Source organism: Clarias gariepinus, chromosome 18 (genome assembly GCF_024256425.1).
Source record: "Clarias gariepinus isolate MV-2021 ecotype Netherlands chromosome 18, CGAR_prim_01v2, whole genome shotgun sequence".
NCBI classification, from domain to species: domain Eukaryota; kingdom Metazoa; phylum Chordata; class Actinopteri; order Siluriformes; family Clariidae; genus Clarias; species Clarias gariepinus.
Genome location: NC_071117.1, coordinates 18,700,215 through 18,716,182, shown reverse-complemented (window position 1 = coordinate 18,716,182; position 15,968 = coordinate 18,700,215). Strand labels below are relative to the sequence as shown.

Genomic DNA, 15,968 nt, shown 5'->3' with positions numbered 1-15,968 from the left:
ATCCCAACAATAACTATAAACCCCTAAAAGAATGCCCAATAAAGCCGGACTTAGAGCTTTTCCCAGGATACTTGGGGCACAAGGGGGGGGGGGGGGGGGTGTACACCCTTGATGGGGTGCCAATCCATCACAGGACACATACATTCACATAATATGTCCAATTTGGGAACGCCAATTAGCCTAATCTGCATGTCTTTGGAATGCACACAGACCCAGATGCCGCCTGTAACTACAAACATACCTGAAGAATTAAAAAAAAACTTTTTTAGGGTCAGTCAATAACAACCATATTAGTATAATTACCAAAGAATGCCTAATTACAGCACAGACACCAGAGCAAAGATATCACCTAGTGAGCGCCAAGAATTCAAATAAAAACCGCATTACCGATTTGGGAGTTGTTGATAGGATTTATTTTATGGTGTGCGATTAGGCCTCCTGTGTAAGTCTACCCGTTCAACCTTGAAACTGCTCAGTGCATCACTGCGCAGAGGAGAATACCAAACTACATGCTAATGTGCTCGTCTCCCACGCAATCTACAGTGACCTTAAACATACTGCTTTCACTGACCTTAAACGTACTGCAAAACTTATTCTTCTCTTCATCATGATTTGATATACCATAAAGAGCTGAACTGATAGTATGAGCGAGAATACATACTGTAAACTATGTAATATTATTACCATTACAATCGTTTTTAAGGGAAGAAAAAAAGTTTGTCTTGATGTTAAGCTGATCTTCATTAGATGCTTGAAAATGGAAATTGCTTGATTTGGGATTCTTCAGACAAAGCTAATGTTTAAAATGTAACTCAGGAGTTATGTTCTTGTAAATAGATCATTTTTTCTTTTTCTTCTCCCAAGACTCTCTACACAGTACTACCAGCAGCAGGTGCACACTCAGACAGCCAGTGGCCCTGAACCGCCAGGAAAACAACAATCTATGGTGCAAAAGAAAGTGTCATCCCTAGATGAAAGCTTGGTGCCTTTCTCATATAAAAGGTTTCCGTTTTACCTGAGAATGGCTTGCATTTTTCTGCCTCCTCCCTGCTTTTACCTTCTCTTTGATTCATGGGCACACTGAAAATTATCAGTCGCAATAAGAATAGTAAGCATGGTCTCCTTTCAACCGTATAGAGCCGACGTGCCAAATGGAGACCTAGAGTATGACTTTTTTTCTTTCTTTTTTTTTTTATTCCGCACATAATTTTATCTCCTTAGGAAGGTGCTTCCATCCTGCACAGCTATGTAGTCAGGCATGTCTTTGTTGTTTTTGTGAGAAAAGGAATATATTACTGCCCCAATATCACTTCCTGCCTGCATACAATTCAGTTTCTTTGAAATACTGCACAATACCACAGTATAGCTCACATTATCACATCGTTTTATCATGGTTCTTGATCCTATATATTAGCGTAATGCACTAAATGTATCGACCAGGTGGACTAATTGTATGCAGATGCTAAACAGATGTGCTTTTCAAAGCGGCTCCCATTTTTATAGAGATTGATTCACTTTCTTTTTTATTTCAAAGAATTCTTTCAACATGGCTCTGGATTTGCTAATTCAGCCACAAGAGCATTAGGGAAGTTGGACACTGATGTCAGACAAGTGTGCATTGAGTGTTCTAATCCATCTCAAGGTTAAGGCTTTGTGAGAGTTCTTTTAAATCAACAAAAACATGTCTTAATGTGCCTTGTTTTGTTCATAGGAGTGGGTTTAGGTTAGACCAGTTACTTTCACTGATGGGGTATCCGCTTGTGTTTATACAATACATACATTACATTAGTAGATTCAGTTGTTAGTGGAATAAAGGGGCGAGGAAGATTCAAGAATTAATACATTTAATTAATTAGTGACAAACAACTAAAGGGGGACTTTAAGACATGCAGTATCTAATACACAAAAGAAAATGCAATGTATTGAATTTCCAATATATTAACTATTTCATAGACTGCATCTTCGTGGACATAATAATAGCCTAATTAATCCAACATAGTGTCATTTTTAAATTTTTGTATTCACTTTATTGATTATTATGTATGTTTATAGCAATGTGGTGCTCCTTGGCCAGGAACCGGGTTTTTATTCTAAGAAAGAATTGAGTTTTATTGACAATCTGATCTTGTAATACTTAGCCGCAATCCCTCAATTGGGTCTTAGACCTCCTTAGGACCAATTAATCTTGTTCTAGGCCGAATAATTATCCAAATACCTATTATGTTCCCAATCATCTAAAGATCATTAAGAGACCAAATGTCTCCCCATAGATGGTAGTTGTGTATTGACACACAGCAAAAAAACAGAATTATGATTACTTAATGATCACAGAAGCTTACCTGATATTTATATGACACCAACTGTAAAAACACTATACAGGACAACCATGGCTGTTTTTGAATAATTGAGAATTATAAGTGACAACCTACTTGGGTCCCCTTGATGATGAAGTTTTAATACACATTTAACTACCAAGCATACCCCTGTTATAATCCTATCATGCTCCAGTCACACCCCAATTATATTCCCAATAAAATAAAATAAAAAATCAAAATCATATTACACCTCAACCACGCCCCAGTCATGCCCTAATCACACGCCAACCACAAACAAATCATTCCCCAAGTCATAATTTAAACATCCCCATTAAACATCTGGCCATGCCCATTAAACCCCAGTCACAGACCAATTCTATCCCAGTCATCATAGCATAATTACACCCTAGTCATTCTCTAACTAAACCCCCAATCACAGTCAAAATCTAACTCAAACACTCATCAATAATATCTCAATTATTCCTCCAATCATAATTTAAGTATACCCCAGTAATAATACACTAGTTAGACATATTTCAATAATAACATCAATTACAACCCAATTATACCCAATCCACCCCAATTGTACCCCAGTTATATCTAATCATATATATATATATATATATATATATATATATATATATATATATATATATATATATATACTAAGTTATATTCCAATTATATCCCAGTCTGGCCTCATTCATAACCCAATTATACCCCAGTTATAACCAAATAACACCCCAATAATAACATAATTATAGTTTAGTCAATCTTCTCCATCTTCTCCAATTATAAAATCAATTACAACCCAATCTGGACTCAATCATACTCCAATTATACCCCAGTTATAACCCAATTACACCCCAATCGTACTCCAATTATACCCCGGTTATAATCCAATTACACCCCAATTGTACTCCAATTATACCCTGGTTATAACCCAATTACACCCCAGTCGTACTCCAATTATACCCCGGTTATAACCCAATTACACCCCAATCGTACTCCAATTATATCCCGGTTATAACCCAATTACACCCCAATCGTACTCAAATTATATCCCGGTTATAACCCAATTACACCCCAATCGTACTCCAATTATACCCCGGTTATAACCCAATTACACCCCAATCGTACTCCAATTATACCCCGGTTATAACCCAATTACACCCCAATCGTACTCCAATTATATCCCGGTTATAACCCAATTACACCCCAATCGTACTCCAATTATACCCCGGTTATAACCCAATTACACCCCAATCGTACTCAAATTATATCCCGGTTATAACCCAATTACACCCCAATCGTACTCCAATTATACCCCGGTTATAACCCAATTACACCCCAATCGTACTCCAATTATACCCCGGTTATAACCCAATTACTCCCCAATCGTACTCCAATTATACCCCGGTTATAACCCAATTACACCCCAATCGTACTCCAATTATATCCCAGTTATAACCCAATTACACCCCAATCGTACTCCAATTATATCCCAGTTATAACCCAATTACACCCCAATCGTACTTAAATTATACCCCAGTTATAATCCAATTACACCCCAATCATACTCCAATTATACCCCAGTTATAACCAAATTTTACCCCAATCATACTCCAATTATACCCCAGTTATAACCCAATTACACCCCAATTATACTCCAATTATATCCCAGTTATAACCAAATTTTACCCCAATCATACTCCAATTATACCTTGAATTACATCCCTGACAAAGTTCAATCATACCTCCATTTTCCCCAATCATACCTTAATTATTACTCCAATCACACCCTTAACATAATGCAATTATACACCAATTATACCCCAATCATTACTCAATTACACCACAAAAATCATTCAGTTATATCCAGTTATGCCTCAATCATAACTTACTTACATCTCAGCCATTCCTCAATTATTTCCCATTGATAATTATAACTCAATTATGCCTCCAATAATTACTTAATGATACCCCATTTATACCTTAATCATACCTGTTACACTCAAATCATACCTCAATTATTTCCCCATTTATAACCCAATGATAAATCAATAATACAAAATAACTATACCTTAATCATACTCCAATTATAACTCCAATCTGAGCTCAATCATACCCCAATTATACACCAACCATATAACAAATCACACCTATTTACCAGTCACAACCCAATCATACTGCAACCGCCCAGTCAGACGTCTCCAGTTGTGGAAGACAGGGGCTCCCTACAAAGCTCGGCTCTCTCATCCCTAATCACCAAATCCTGCATTCTTATGGTCGCACTAAGCAACTCCTTCCATCACAACAGACAGAAACCTTTATAAAGTTTTATAAAAGTTTGATTAAATAAGTGTCAGCAGACATGAAGACATATACTGCTTTTTTTGTATTGCTTTATATGTCAAGTTGATAAAACACGATTTGTCACGTCATATTCCTGATGACATACAGTAGGGGCTGTGCTTTGACATGTTTCTGTTTTTTTCCCTTTTGTAATGTCAATTGACTTTGTAGCTGCAGTTATTTCTAGTATAAAGTGACATTAGAGAAGAGACATCTTCTTATCTCAAGAGAATCAGTGGCGACGTTGATATAAACAGTGTTACCTTGTGAAGGTTTTTAACAGCGGAAAACAATTTGACAACAAGAACAGACATACAGTATGTCCATGTTAACCTTTGCATTAAAATGATTATTTCCACCAATCCTTTTTCTATTAAATTGATGGGAACGTATAATTTCCCTGATCCCAAATATAATCATGGATGATTGCCATGTGACATCATCGCCCTTATGCGTGACCTCACCCGAGTGCTATTTCATCATCAGAATTGAAGACAGCTGTCTTCATGACAGCAGGAATGGGTCTTTATAAACGTTTATGCGGAATGATCTCAGCTGTCAAGAGAGGCTTATGTAGATGTCAAATCTTCCTTTTAACACTACGATAACCTCTACCTTGACATGCACACCACAAGAATTCAAATGTGTATGTGCGTCTTTGTGTGTGTGTACCTTCTGTAGAATACAGGGTCTTGCTCTCCTGCCATCAGCAGTCTGACACTCTACTGCAGAGTCAGCAATCTGTTTCTCTCTCTCTCTCTCTCTCTCTCTCTCTCTTTTTTCTTTTTACCACACTCCACCTCACCCTCCCTCTCTTTTCCTACATCCCACTGGAGTCTGGGGTGAAGGACTCACTGGAAAGAAGGAGTGTGCGTTTTCATCAGCTCATGTGCCAAGGGTAGTGTTTATCATCATCAATCCTCCTCTTTCTCTTTTCATTCCTCTCCTAGACCCCTCCCCCTACCTACTCCGACTCACTCTCTCTCTCTCTCTCTCTCTCTCTCTCTGGTGCTTTTCATTCAAAGCTGCTGTCACTGCTGCTTTGCTCAGGCACTTCTACCCACAGCTTGCAGGAGAGCGCCATGGAGAGCGATAGAGAGAGTGGTTATTTCACCTGAACCAGGAAAGGACGGGCTAGACTTGCACGGCATAAAACTCCTATGGATGCAATGTCGGATTGGATCGTCCATTCCTGCTCCAATCCATGAGTGCTGGATCTGATCCCTTTGGTGGTCAAGTCCAGCTCTGGACAGAGGCTTCTAGGAGTCTGTTTTACGCCCGATTCGGAATCAGAGCGTCAGGTGTGATGGAGAGTTGAGCCATTTGGGGATTTGCAGTCAAGAAAGCAATAAGGAATCAGAGCTTGGATTTGTAGTACCCGAACCACGGACAGGATTGTCCAGTCGGCTGTATGGACGTGTTCGGATTTTCAAAGATGGCTAAACTGTCAGGGTGAGTGTAACCATCAGTGTATTAGTGTTTTCACTACTAGGTTGGGAAAGTAAGGTGAGATGTTAGCTGACTAAGCACATGGTTGTAGGTTTTGTTGGAGCATTTGAGATTTCTAGAAGGATTAAGTTGCATAAGCATGGATTCCTTTATTTGTAATGCGAATAAAAGAAAGTTTGGAAAGGAGACAGCTTTGGACAGAGCTATATTTTTTGTAATATATTGCATTTATAGATATTTACATATATATTTATGTTTTATAGAGTAAACCAGTATGGTTTGACTTTAGAATTATTATTATTATTTTTTTTGCATTAAGATGCATTGTCAGAAACACTGATGGAAATATTCAGATCTGAACAATTTGCTGCAGACAACAGTGCTACACAATTAAACTGCTCTCACATTACTTTAAGTTACACAGCTTTCTTGATTTGATCTGAGGCTTGGTAATCTCTGATGGGATTTATGGGAGTTTTTGATCACCATGGATGATTCACTTGCTGGTTAGTGGGTTGGCTGCTAAGGGATAAAAATAAGACATGAATCTACAGTAATGCATAAGGAAGTCAAGATGAGCTTGATTGCTCAGCAAGGACGATGGACGTTCAAGTCAAACTGGGACTTTTATGTGCATTCGTAACCATGAACCTCCAGCAAGTAGAACGCCTTATCTTAAATTTAACTTATCACCAGTTTGCAGATGAAAACCCGCATAGGAATTATTGCTACGTCCCTTCTACAGTCCACGTGTTAAAGGAGTTCTTGGGAGGCCAGGGTTTCAGATGTGAAGCAGCCAGACCGATCATGACTCACGATGAGCAAACTTTCTACCTTGATGGTATCTATGCACTAGTGAAACACTGGGATAAGTGTATTAGTGTAGCAGGTGATTATACTGTATAGAGAAATAAAGGGTGTTTTTACTCTCATAACTGTGTTCTGCACAATCAAAAGTCCGGGTTTGACTCGAACATATCTAGAAGTCGTAGTGTGAAGTAGTCCTTTTTCTTTTTGACAGATTGATGATCATGACTGATGAAGACCACAATACTCAAATGGAAAATACTTCCATTATAACAGATAATAATTTCAGTCTGTACAGTTTAATAGTCCCATAACTTTTAATTGCACTCAAACACACAGCTTTATAAATGTTGCAAATCCCTTGCAATACTAAGGGAAGAGTTGTCCAGTCGATTGTGTATTGTGTTTCATTCATTTCAGACTCATAAACATTATTTAATAAGCAACAAACAATTCTTTTCTCAGTCTACCTGATTATATTTAGGTCCTTTCCCCTTCTAGTCTGATCACATAAACAGATCAATTTGCTCACATTGGAGTCACCTCTCTGTGTCTGTTGGAGATCGAGGGCTCTGAGACAGCTGATGAGTTTCAACCTTTGCTGAATAAAATCTCTCCTGGACAGTTAAATCAAAGACGGCTGAGTGTATGACTAGACTCTTACATTACAAGTCTTTCTAACCTCTCAGTTAAACCGAGTGTAATTAGTACCGTTAGGTTATAGTATTGTTTTTGTTCGTTTTTGGTTCACTTTGATATTTACTGTTTGCTCATTAGTGTGAGCTGACACGCTTTGTATTGGAAAATAATCTACTTTTCTCATTGAAATTCTGCCCTTTTATTTGACTGGAGAAACATAATAGGCTCTCAGAGAGCTCGCTCTTTCCCTTCACACATCAGCGTCCTTCAGGGATTTTTATTCATGGAAAAAGCCTATAAACACAACCTGTCCCTCACACCGACTCCGTGCAGCTTTACTGATCAGGTACCTGCTTTTTTACTTCTTTATTTGATAAAGGTTTTTTTAGTGCTTTCTTTCTTTCTTACTTTCTTTCTTTAATTCTTTAATTTTTTCATTATTGTTCTATACACCATTTCTGTTGTCATCTTTCTTTCCTTCTGTCTTTCCTTCATTCTATTCTATTTATCCTTTAATTTTTACTTGTTTCTGGCTTCTTTTTCATATTTACACAAATTTTTCACTATTTTTACTTTTTTCTAAAATTTCTCTTTTTTTCTTTTTTCTTTTTTTCTTTCTTTCATTCTTTCTTTTTACTTTCTATATTTCTTTCTTTCTTTCTTTTCTATTCTTTATTACTTCCCTACTTTTGTAAATTCTTTCTTTCTTTATTAACTTTTTACTTTTTGGTGATAATGCTTCTTTTTCATATTAATACTTATTTCCCCCTTTCTGTATTTCTTTCTTTCTTTTCTTTCTTTCTTTCTTTCTTTCTTTCTTTTTTCTTTTTAACTTACTTTTTTCCTTTCTTTTCCTTCTGTCTTTTTTATCTTTCTTTTATTTGACTGGCAATAGTCTTTCTTTCTTTCTTTCTTTCTTTCTTTCTTTCTTTCTTTTTGTTTTATTCTTTATTACCTCCCTACTTTTTAAATTCTTTCTTTCTTTATTAACTTTTTACTTTTTGGTGATTATTGCTTCTTTTTCATATTAAAACGTATTTCTCTTTTTCTGTATTTCTTTCATTCTTTCTTTATTTTTTTGTTTTCTACTTCCTATTTCTTTTTTTCTTGTTCTATTTACTCTTCTTTCTTTCCTTCTTTCGTCCTTTTTCTTACTTTTTTTCTATTCTTCATTACTTCCCTACTTTTCTAAATTCTTTCTTTCTTTCTTTCTTTCTTTCTTTCTTTCTTTCTTTCTTAACTTTTTACTTTTTGATGATATTGATTCTTTTTTTATATTTTTACTTATTTCCCCCTTTCTGTACTCCTTTCTTTCTTTTTTAACTTTTTTTTATTTTTTACAATCTTCATTTCATTTGAATGTTTTCATTTTTAATAATAATGTTTATTATATACCACATTTCTTTCTTTCTATGCTCTTTAATAGCTCTTTGCAATATATTTATGAATAATAAGCGCTGCTCAGGTATAGATGTGTGATCTCCTCACTCCTCTTTACACACAGTTGCACTTCACTCAGGGCTTTTCGAACAGACTTTGCCATGTTGTGACTGGAGGAAATGAAATGACAGCAGTGACACATCATTATGTTATGACTTTAAATAGAGTGTATTTTTTTTACTCTTATGCTTTCCTTTTCCAGTTTGCATCTGTGATGTGTTCTAAATTTGGAAGCTCTATTCTCACAGCATGCCTGTAACTGCGTTTTCTCATTCTGTTTCCAGTACAAGATATTATGAAGGATAACTGATGTTTAAGTGAGTTATTTAACATTATACCTCTCTTAGTAAATAATATTTGCCTGGTGGGAATCAGATATTTCAAAGGGAACCTTTCTGTGGTTGGCCTTTTGTCAAACCAGCTGTCAACTCACATTAACAGCTTCTTTGACAATATCAGTATAGTGTTCTTAATCTGGGGAATCATAAAAAAAACATCAAGACTTTAACCACACATTGGTAGTTTTGGACAAGAAGCACAACATCTTAAAGAATCATCATATTTTGTGAGTTCATGTAAATTCATATCAAATTATGTCACCATTCCCCCATATTAACCTTTTTTTTTTTTTTTACCTTATTAACCTTTATTTATTCTCTTATAGTTTTTTAAGCACAGTGTCTTGTGAATTTCTTTGAAACCAAACCCTGCTTTCGTGGTGCCGGTTATACTTCGGATTATATTGGATTATTTATTTTAAGTATAAGGTATCTGTATCCTACAAAATTATCATGTACAAATACAGTATGGGTTAAAATATCATTTAGATTTAGAAATAAACCTTGGTTGAGGTGTCATGGTGTAACAGGGTAATGTTTATGAGAATCAGCTCGAGAATTCGTTGAATCAATCTCAAGGTCAGTTTCGGTGGAATTTTTTATAAATAATGAGTTACTGAAGATAAATAAATGAATGGATAGATAAATAGATGGAAGATGTAGAAATGGATAATTAAATGTATAAATGTACTGTATGCATGGGTGAATAGATTGATGGACTGATGATCAATGGTTAGATGAAGAAATGGATAGATGCGTGGTTAGATGTATGGATGGATGGATGGAGGAATAGCTTATAAAATAGATGGATAAATGTAATTTATGTATGTATTTATTGATAGATGGATGCATGGATGGGTGAATAGATTGATGGATTGATAAATAATGATTAGATGAATAGATGAATAGATGAATAGATGGATGGATGGATGGATGGATGGATGTTTGGATGGGGTGGTGTGTTGTACTGTAGTTGTGGTATCTGAGTGCATAGTTTTCCTCTTCCCGATTTCTCTTGGACAGTTACTCCTTGGTCGAGTTTATATAGCTTAAATATAATCCTTGTATTTACACTGAAAGTTTTTTTGTCTATAATATGTTTACAAAACCAGGATGTTAAATTTCCTGCTTACAAATCTGTCAGTTAAATCTGTTTTGTCATGGAAAACGGCCGTTACATGGCCAAATGAATTCAATTGAATTTCTTACCCAGAAGCTGTCTGTTTATAATGTAAATAGATTAGTATCGCTGAATATTAAAAACAAAAGCCTGGTAGCTTTCTCTTAAAAAAATAAAATATAATAATTTTTTGGAGCTTGGGTTCCAATTGCTGGCTTATCAATAGAATTTTTTTTTCCAGCCCGAGACCTGTGTTGTATATGGGATTTCTCTCTCTCTCTCTCTCTCTCTCTCTCTCTTTCTGTTTGCTGGGACACTCTGTTCTGCCGCACTGGGTCGTGGGCTCCACGCCAGCTTCTATGAACCCCCATTACTTGCATGCACAGTGCACTCTGCAGTGTCATCTTCTAAGTTCTTTTAACCCCTGATGCTCACACACTCGCACAAACACAAGCAAACCGTCTTCAAAAGCTCTGCAGTGTCACTTTACAACCTCTGTCACAAGACAAGAATTTTGCCATTTAAGATGTTCATGTTAGTTTTGCAACGTTATGCTGAAGCTAATTATTGCTAATAGACTACAGGGGCATTAACAAGATGGTAATGTTTAGATGTGATTGGCTGGTGAAATGTGCTGCAATGTACTGTATATGAAGGTCAGGACATTTAGAAAGTCAATCTGTTTGTTTTTGTTTGTTTGTTTTTTGGTTAAATGGCTGTTGTGTGGCTTAGCATCGTGTAATGCTCTCATATGTATAGACCATCATTTAAAAAATACAATGAGTTTCTACATTTTTGGATTTTACAATATTGAGGTGATATGATTTATATATACAGGAAAAAAACATGCATTATACATGTAAATAACGTGCATTTCCTTTATTTAAGGTGTTTTTTCTGTTTTCTTGTTTTATAACTATTGGTGCAGTTTTAGTTGTTTTCATGCCAACACTTCTTCCTCAACCGTGAATTTCCTCCAGGTCCCTTATTTCTAAGTTCTATATCAATGATTTTCAGCTCTGGTTCTGGAAGACCCACAGCCCTGCACCTTTCTTTCCTGTTCTCCTCTGCTCTACCATACCCACTTAAATTCATAAAAGGCTCTTATGTAACTGTTTAGTTAAATAAGGTGTGCTGAGGATTGTACAAACAGTAAAATCCGTACTGTAAATGCATTCATCATGTTAAGTATGCAGTATAAAACCTGGTCTTTGATGCATGTGTAAAACAGGATGCAGGTTTGAGTCAGAACTCTTAGTGCAAGATGATTTATTTACCACTTTCGTGCACGTTTGACAAAATTTTGGAAAAACCGGGCGAAGAAAATCCAGTAGGGATGTAACTCATTCATTTATTTATTTTCTAAACCGCTTATCTTGTACAGGATCACAGGTAGCCTGGAGCCTATCCCAGGAGACTTCGGGCACTTGGCTTTGTGGCCAGGTACAGTACATCCTGGATAGGGTGCCAATCTATCTCAGCGCACACACAAAGGCACAAAAATTTATTCGCACATTATAGGCAATCTCAGAACACCAATCAGCCCAACCTGCATGTTTTTTTACTGTGGGGGAAACCCAAGTACCCAGAGGAAACCCACCAAGCTCATGGGGAGAACATGCAAACTCCACAGACACGGTCCCTAGGTGTAGGGATGTAACTTTATATAAATATTCAGAATGATTCAGATAATTATGTAGTTGAAATAGGATGTGCATTATTAGGGGGTTTTAAGAATCATGATAGAAATGGTCAGATCTGGGATTCAGGAGGAAGCAACAAAAAAGCTATTTGAGAAGTTGTGCACGAGTCATACTGTAGAATATATACTGTAAAGGTAGATAGATAAACCAATCAGCCATAACATCAACATCTATCCATCTAAGAACCTCTGCAGTCCAACTTGGGATTGTGAAGGCCAATGCTGACCATTGTATTAACTACTGTACCATGGTTTTTATGACTATTGTCGGACCTCCAGGTCATGCGCTTCCACATGCGCTTCCACACTTGGAAGGATCAATAAGCCTAATCTGCATGTCTTAGGGTTGTGGGAGGAAACCAAAATACCCTAAGAAAACCCACCAAAGCATGAGGAGAAAATGCTAACTGGATTCGAACCAGCTGAAGCAGGACTTGGAGGTTCAAGCCGACAGTGCTAACCACTAATCCACTGTGCCTCCAACTTTAACGACACATACCATTAACACATGAACATGCATTATCAGTTATATACCAGTAAACTGACGAACAGGATCATGGGCGCCCAAGGCTCACCCAAAGCCAGCCTATCCCAACTGATCCCAAAGAAAATCCACTGCAGCACAAATCACTAAAAAAAAGTCAATGCTGATCACTATACTGTAGGAAGACACCAGAACAGCCAGTGTAACACTAACAGACAAAGAGCCCAAGACTGTTGACTTGGCCTCCAAACTCCTCAGATTCCAATCCAATCGAGCACCAATCATTGGATGCCCCAGACAAACGAGTATGATCAATCAAAGCCCATCCCTGAAACCCACCCAGAGGATCCATCACTAATATCCTGGTGCCAGACACCACAGCTTTTTATTTTTTAAATAGAAAATAAGAGAGCATGAATAAATGTATAGCTTTTGACTTTGTGGCACTTGTGTATATCAGGAATGCAAAAACATTTCTCAGTGGATCACAACTGATGTTGTTTCAAGAAGAGATGATTTCCTTGTTTAGACTCCTGAAGAAAAAATAAAACATAGAGGAGGTTTTATTCTATCTTCTCTTGTCAGTTTCAAGGCAGTCTTGGGTCTGAAATAAATTGAAAAATATAAAACTTCATGTAGCGAAAATGCCTATAGTTTGCAACTTACCAAATTCTGAAAGTAACAATATATAGATATAGGAACATTCTCTGCGGATATAAAGCTTCTCATCACACAGTGAGGTTTTTATCCATACTGTACTCTTCACCACTTTAGATCCATTTAAATTATTTAAAGCAGATTGAAGAAACTGTTCTTATGGCAAAAAAACATAAAACTCATCTATAATGGAATGGCAGCATTATGGAAAGATCGCTTGGCTGTTAGCATCCTTTCGAAACGCTGTGACCCTCTTTGCGAATGAATAATGCACCACGGCTTGAGCTAAATGCAAAGTTAAAAAGGAACAACGGTTTGGAAAGGTCGCTTCGTTTGGCAGGTGAACTGAGCAAATGCCACCCACAGAGGCCTGCGTGTTCCTAAGAGAGCTTTTTCAAAGATTATTGAAAACTTTTTTTTTTTTTTTCCTCAATGCTTTTTGGCAAATGCATTGAGATGCGTCTCATTTTTCCTCTGGAGCTGAAGTGCGCAGACTGTCATTGCCTTCTGCTTTGCCATATAGGACTAGAGGGGAAATATCATTAGAGATGATTATTCAAAATGGGACGGATGTATATTCGAGCTATAGTGGGACTCTCGCCAAATGGGTTGGGATGAAGGCCTCAGGTGGCGATTTTCAGAAGAAAGAGGAGATAAGGATTTATCCATCTTACTTTCTTACTCTGTCACTGCATTTTTTTTTTTTTTTTTTGGAAACCCGTGCACACACTGTTTACTGGGGCTGTGTAGTTGTTGCAGTTGATGCCATTCTGGGCATGCGAAATGTCTGATTAAGGATTATGAAGATCTGTCATGGCATTTGTTTCTTTGTTACGATCGTTATACGATTTTGCGATACCATTATATTACCAAAAATGTCTGCGATATTTTTCAATATGCAGGAATTGAAATTAACACCTGGCCACCTGCCAAATGTGAATACAATTTGTTGCTGGTGGAAAATTTCGCCAGAGCTTATAGCGCAAGCAAGGACAGTTTTTTTGAAAGCATTACATGACTTGATGTGCAAGAAAACAAGTATTACTTGAAATCCATTCTCTCTCTAGCAACTATTAACTTTTTACGTTCAAACCGGAGGTCAAACCGTGATGGAATAGACGGGGTAAGGAACAGTAGAAATAAAGCAGATGCCTTGATTCAAAATGGCTGACAGGTTGAGGGTGACTTTAGCTATGATGAAACTGACTTACACACTAACACACACAGTGCCCTTGCAGTAATTAAACATTGCATATTAAATATTTTTAAATAAACTGAAATTTTTCTTCAGTTTCCTAATGGTATAAAGGGGTACTTTTTTCAATCTAATGATGTTTTTAGTAAAACGGACTTTGAGTCATGGCTATTTAACCGGTTTATATTTTGTATCATGTACTAGTAAATTAAGGATTTAATTTTTAAAACCTACCATTTAAAATGTATTTCCAGTACAATGCATTACTGATTATGCTTGAGTAACATCATGCATCGGAAGCGCAAGAAAAACTGTTTGCTTAAAAACAAGAAAGAACAGATTAATGATTTTTCCAGTTTTAGTGAGTCTTTAGCTTTTGATTCATGTTCTTCTGTGTTCAGGAGAAGAATCCAACATCATCTTTCGCTCCATCCACTTTAAGAAGAGGTGGGAAGAGTAATAAACTTTTTTACTTAAGTAAAAGTACTGTTACTTCAGTGAAATTGTACTGAAGTTGAAGTAAAGTTACCAGTATAAAAATATACTTAAGTAAAAAATTAAAAAATTTAATCAAAGTAAAAGTTACTGAGTTACTTTTTTTAATAGCAGGGGTGGGATAGAGGATTCTAGTTTAGTTCAAAAAAGACAATCAGATATAAATCTTAAACTAGTTATTTTTAATTGCAGGAACACTTTTGCATAATAAAGTTGTTGCCTTTATTGTGCTTGTAATTAAAGTGGTGGCTTAAATATGACCAGGGGTTTGCTTGCATTTGCTTGAATTTGATGGCGTTTCGCTTTCAGTTGGGTCTGCATGAGTGGCATTTGTTTTGTCCGTCTCTATCGTTTTTGTGAATTTAGCGCATTTGTTCTCTACGCCAATCAATCAATTAAAAGTGCAGTGGTTTCCAGGTTTTCCACCTTTGACTTTAAGTTCTTAAACAGTCTAACATGCTTTTCTGTTAACCATTGCTGCGAACGGTAATTATTTGGGGTACTAAGATCCTCAGCAACAAGGCATTTCTGCTTGCCGAACTGACACTGGATGGAATTTTTTTCCCCTGCAGGTTCTGTTTCTACTCTAGAGACTGCTGTACATGAGAATTCCTGTAAATCTTCAGTTTCTAAAGTGCCTGTCTGGAACCAACATCTATTCCATGGTTACAAAGATCACGTTTCTTTCATTCTGATGTTTGATGTGAAGCTCTTGACCGGCGTCTGTGTGATTGCATGCATTGTGCTGCTGCCAGATGTTTGGCTGATTAGATAACTGCATGGATAAACAGGTGCTCAGGTGTTCCTATTAAAGTGAAGGATGACTTCCACAGCATTTACATACACAAAGAACAAAAAAAAAGATCTTAAAATAATGTTAATATAGTCATATATAACCAAAAGTCATCACCTTGCAAGTATTTCTGTATATTCTCAAAGCCGTTGACTGGAAAAAAAACCAAAACATTTCAT

General features: G+C 36.6%; 1 protein-coding gene across 4 annotated transcripts in view; it reads left to right on the top strand.

The window, feature by feature from the left end:
* The window catches only part of LOC128506913 (FERM and PDZ domain-containing protein 4-like), a 67,653-nt gene that overhangs the window by 17,428 nt on the left and 34,257 nt on the right, over positions 1-15,968 (top strand). For 2 of the 4 annotated variants that reach the window (XM_053477530.1, XM_053477534.1), the window contains exon 1: positions 5,816-6,122. The exons of the other annotated variants lie outside the window; for them this stretch is intronic. In XM_053477530.1, the coding sequence (XP_053333505.1) occupies positions 6,082-6,122 (41 nt within the window). In that variant the 5' untranslated portion in view covers positions 5,816-6,081. Of the gene's footprint in view, positions 1-5,815; positions 6,123-15,968 lie in introns of those variants that run through there. 4 annotated transcript variants of the gene reach the window in all.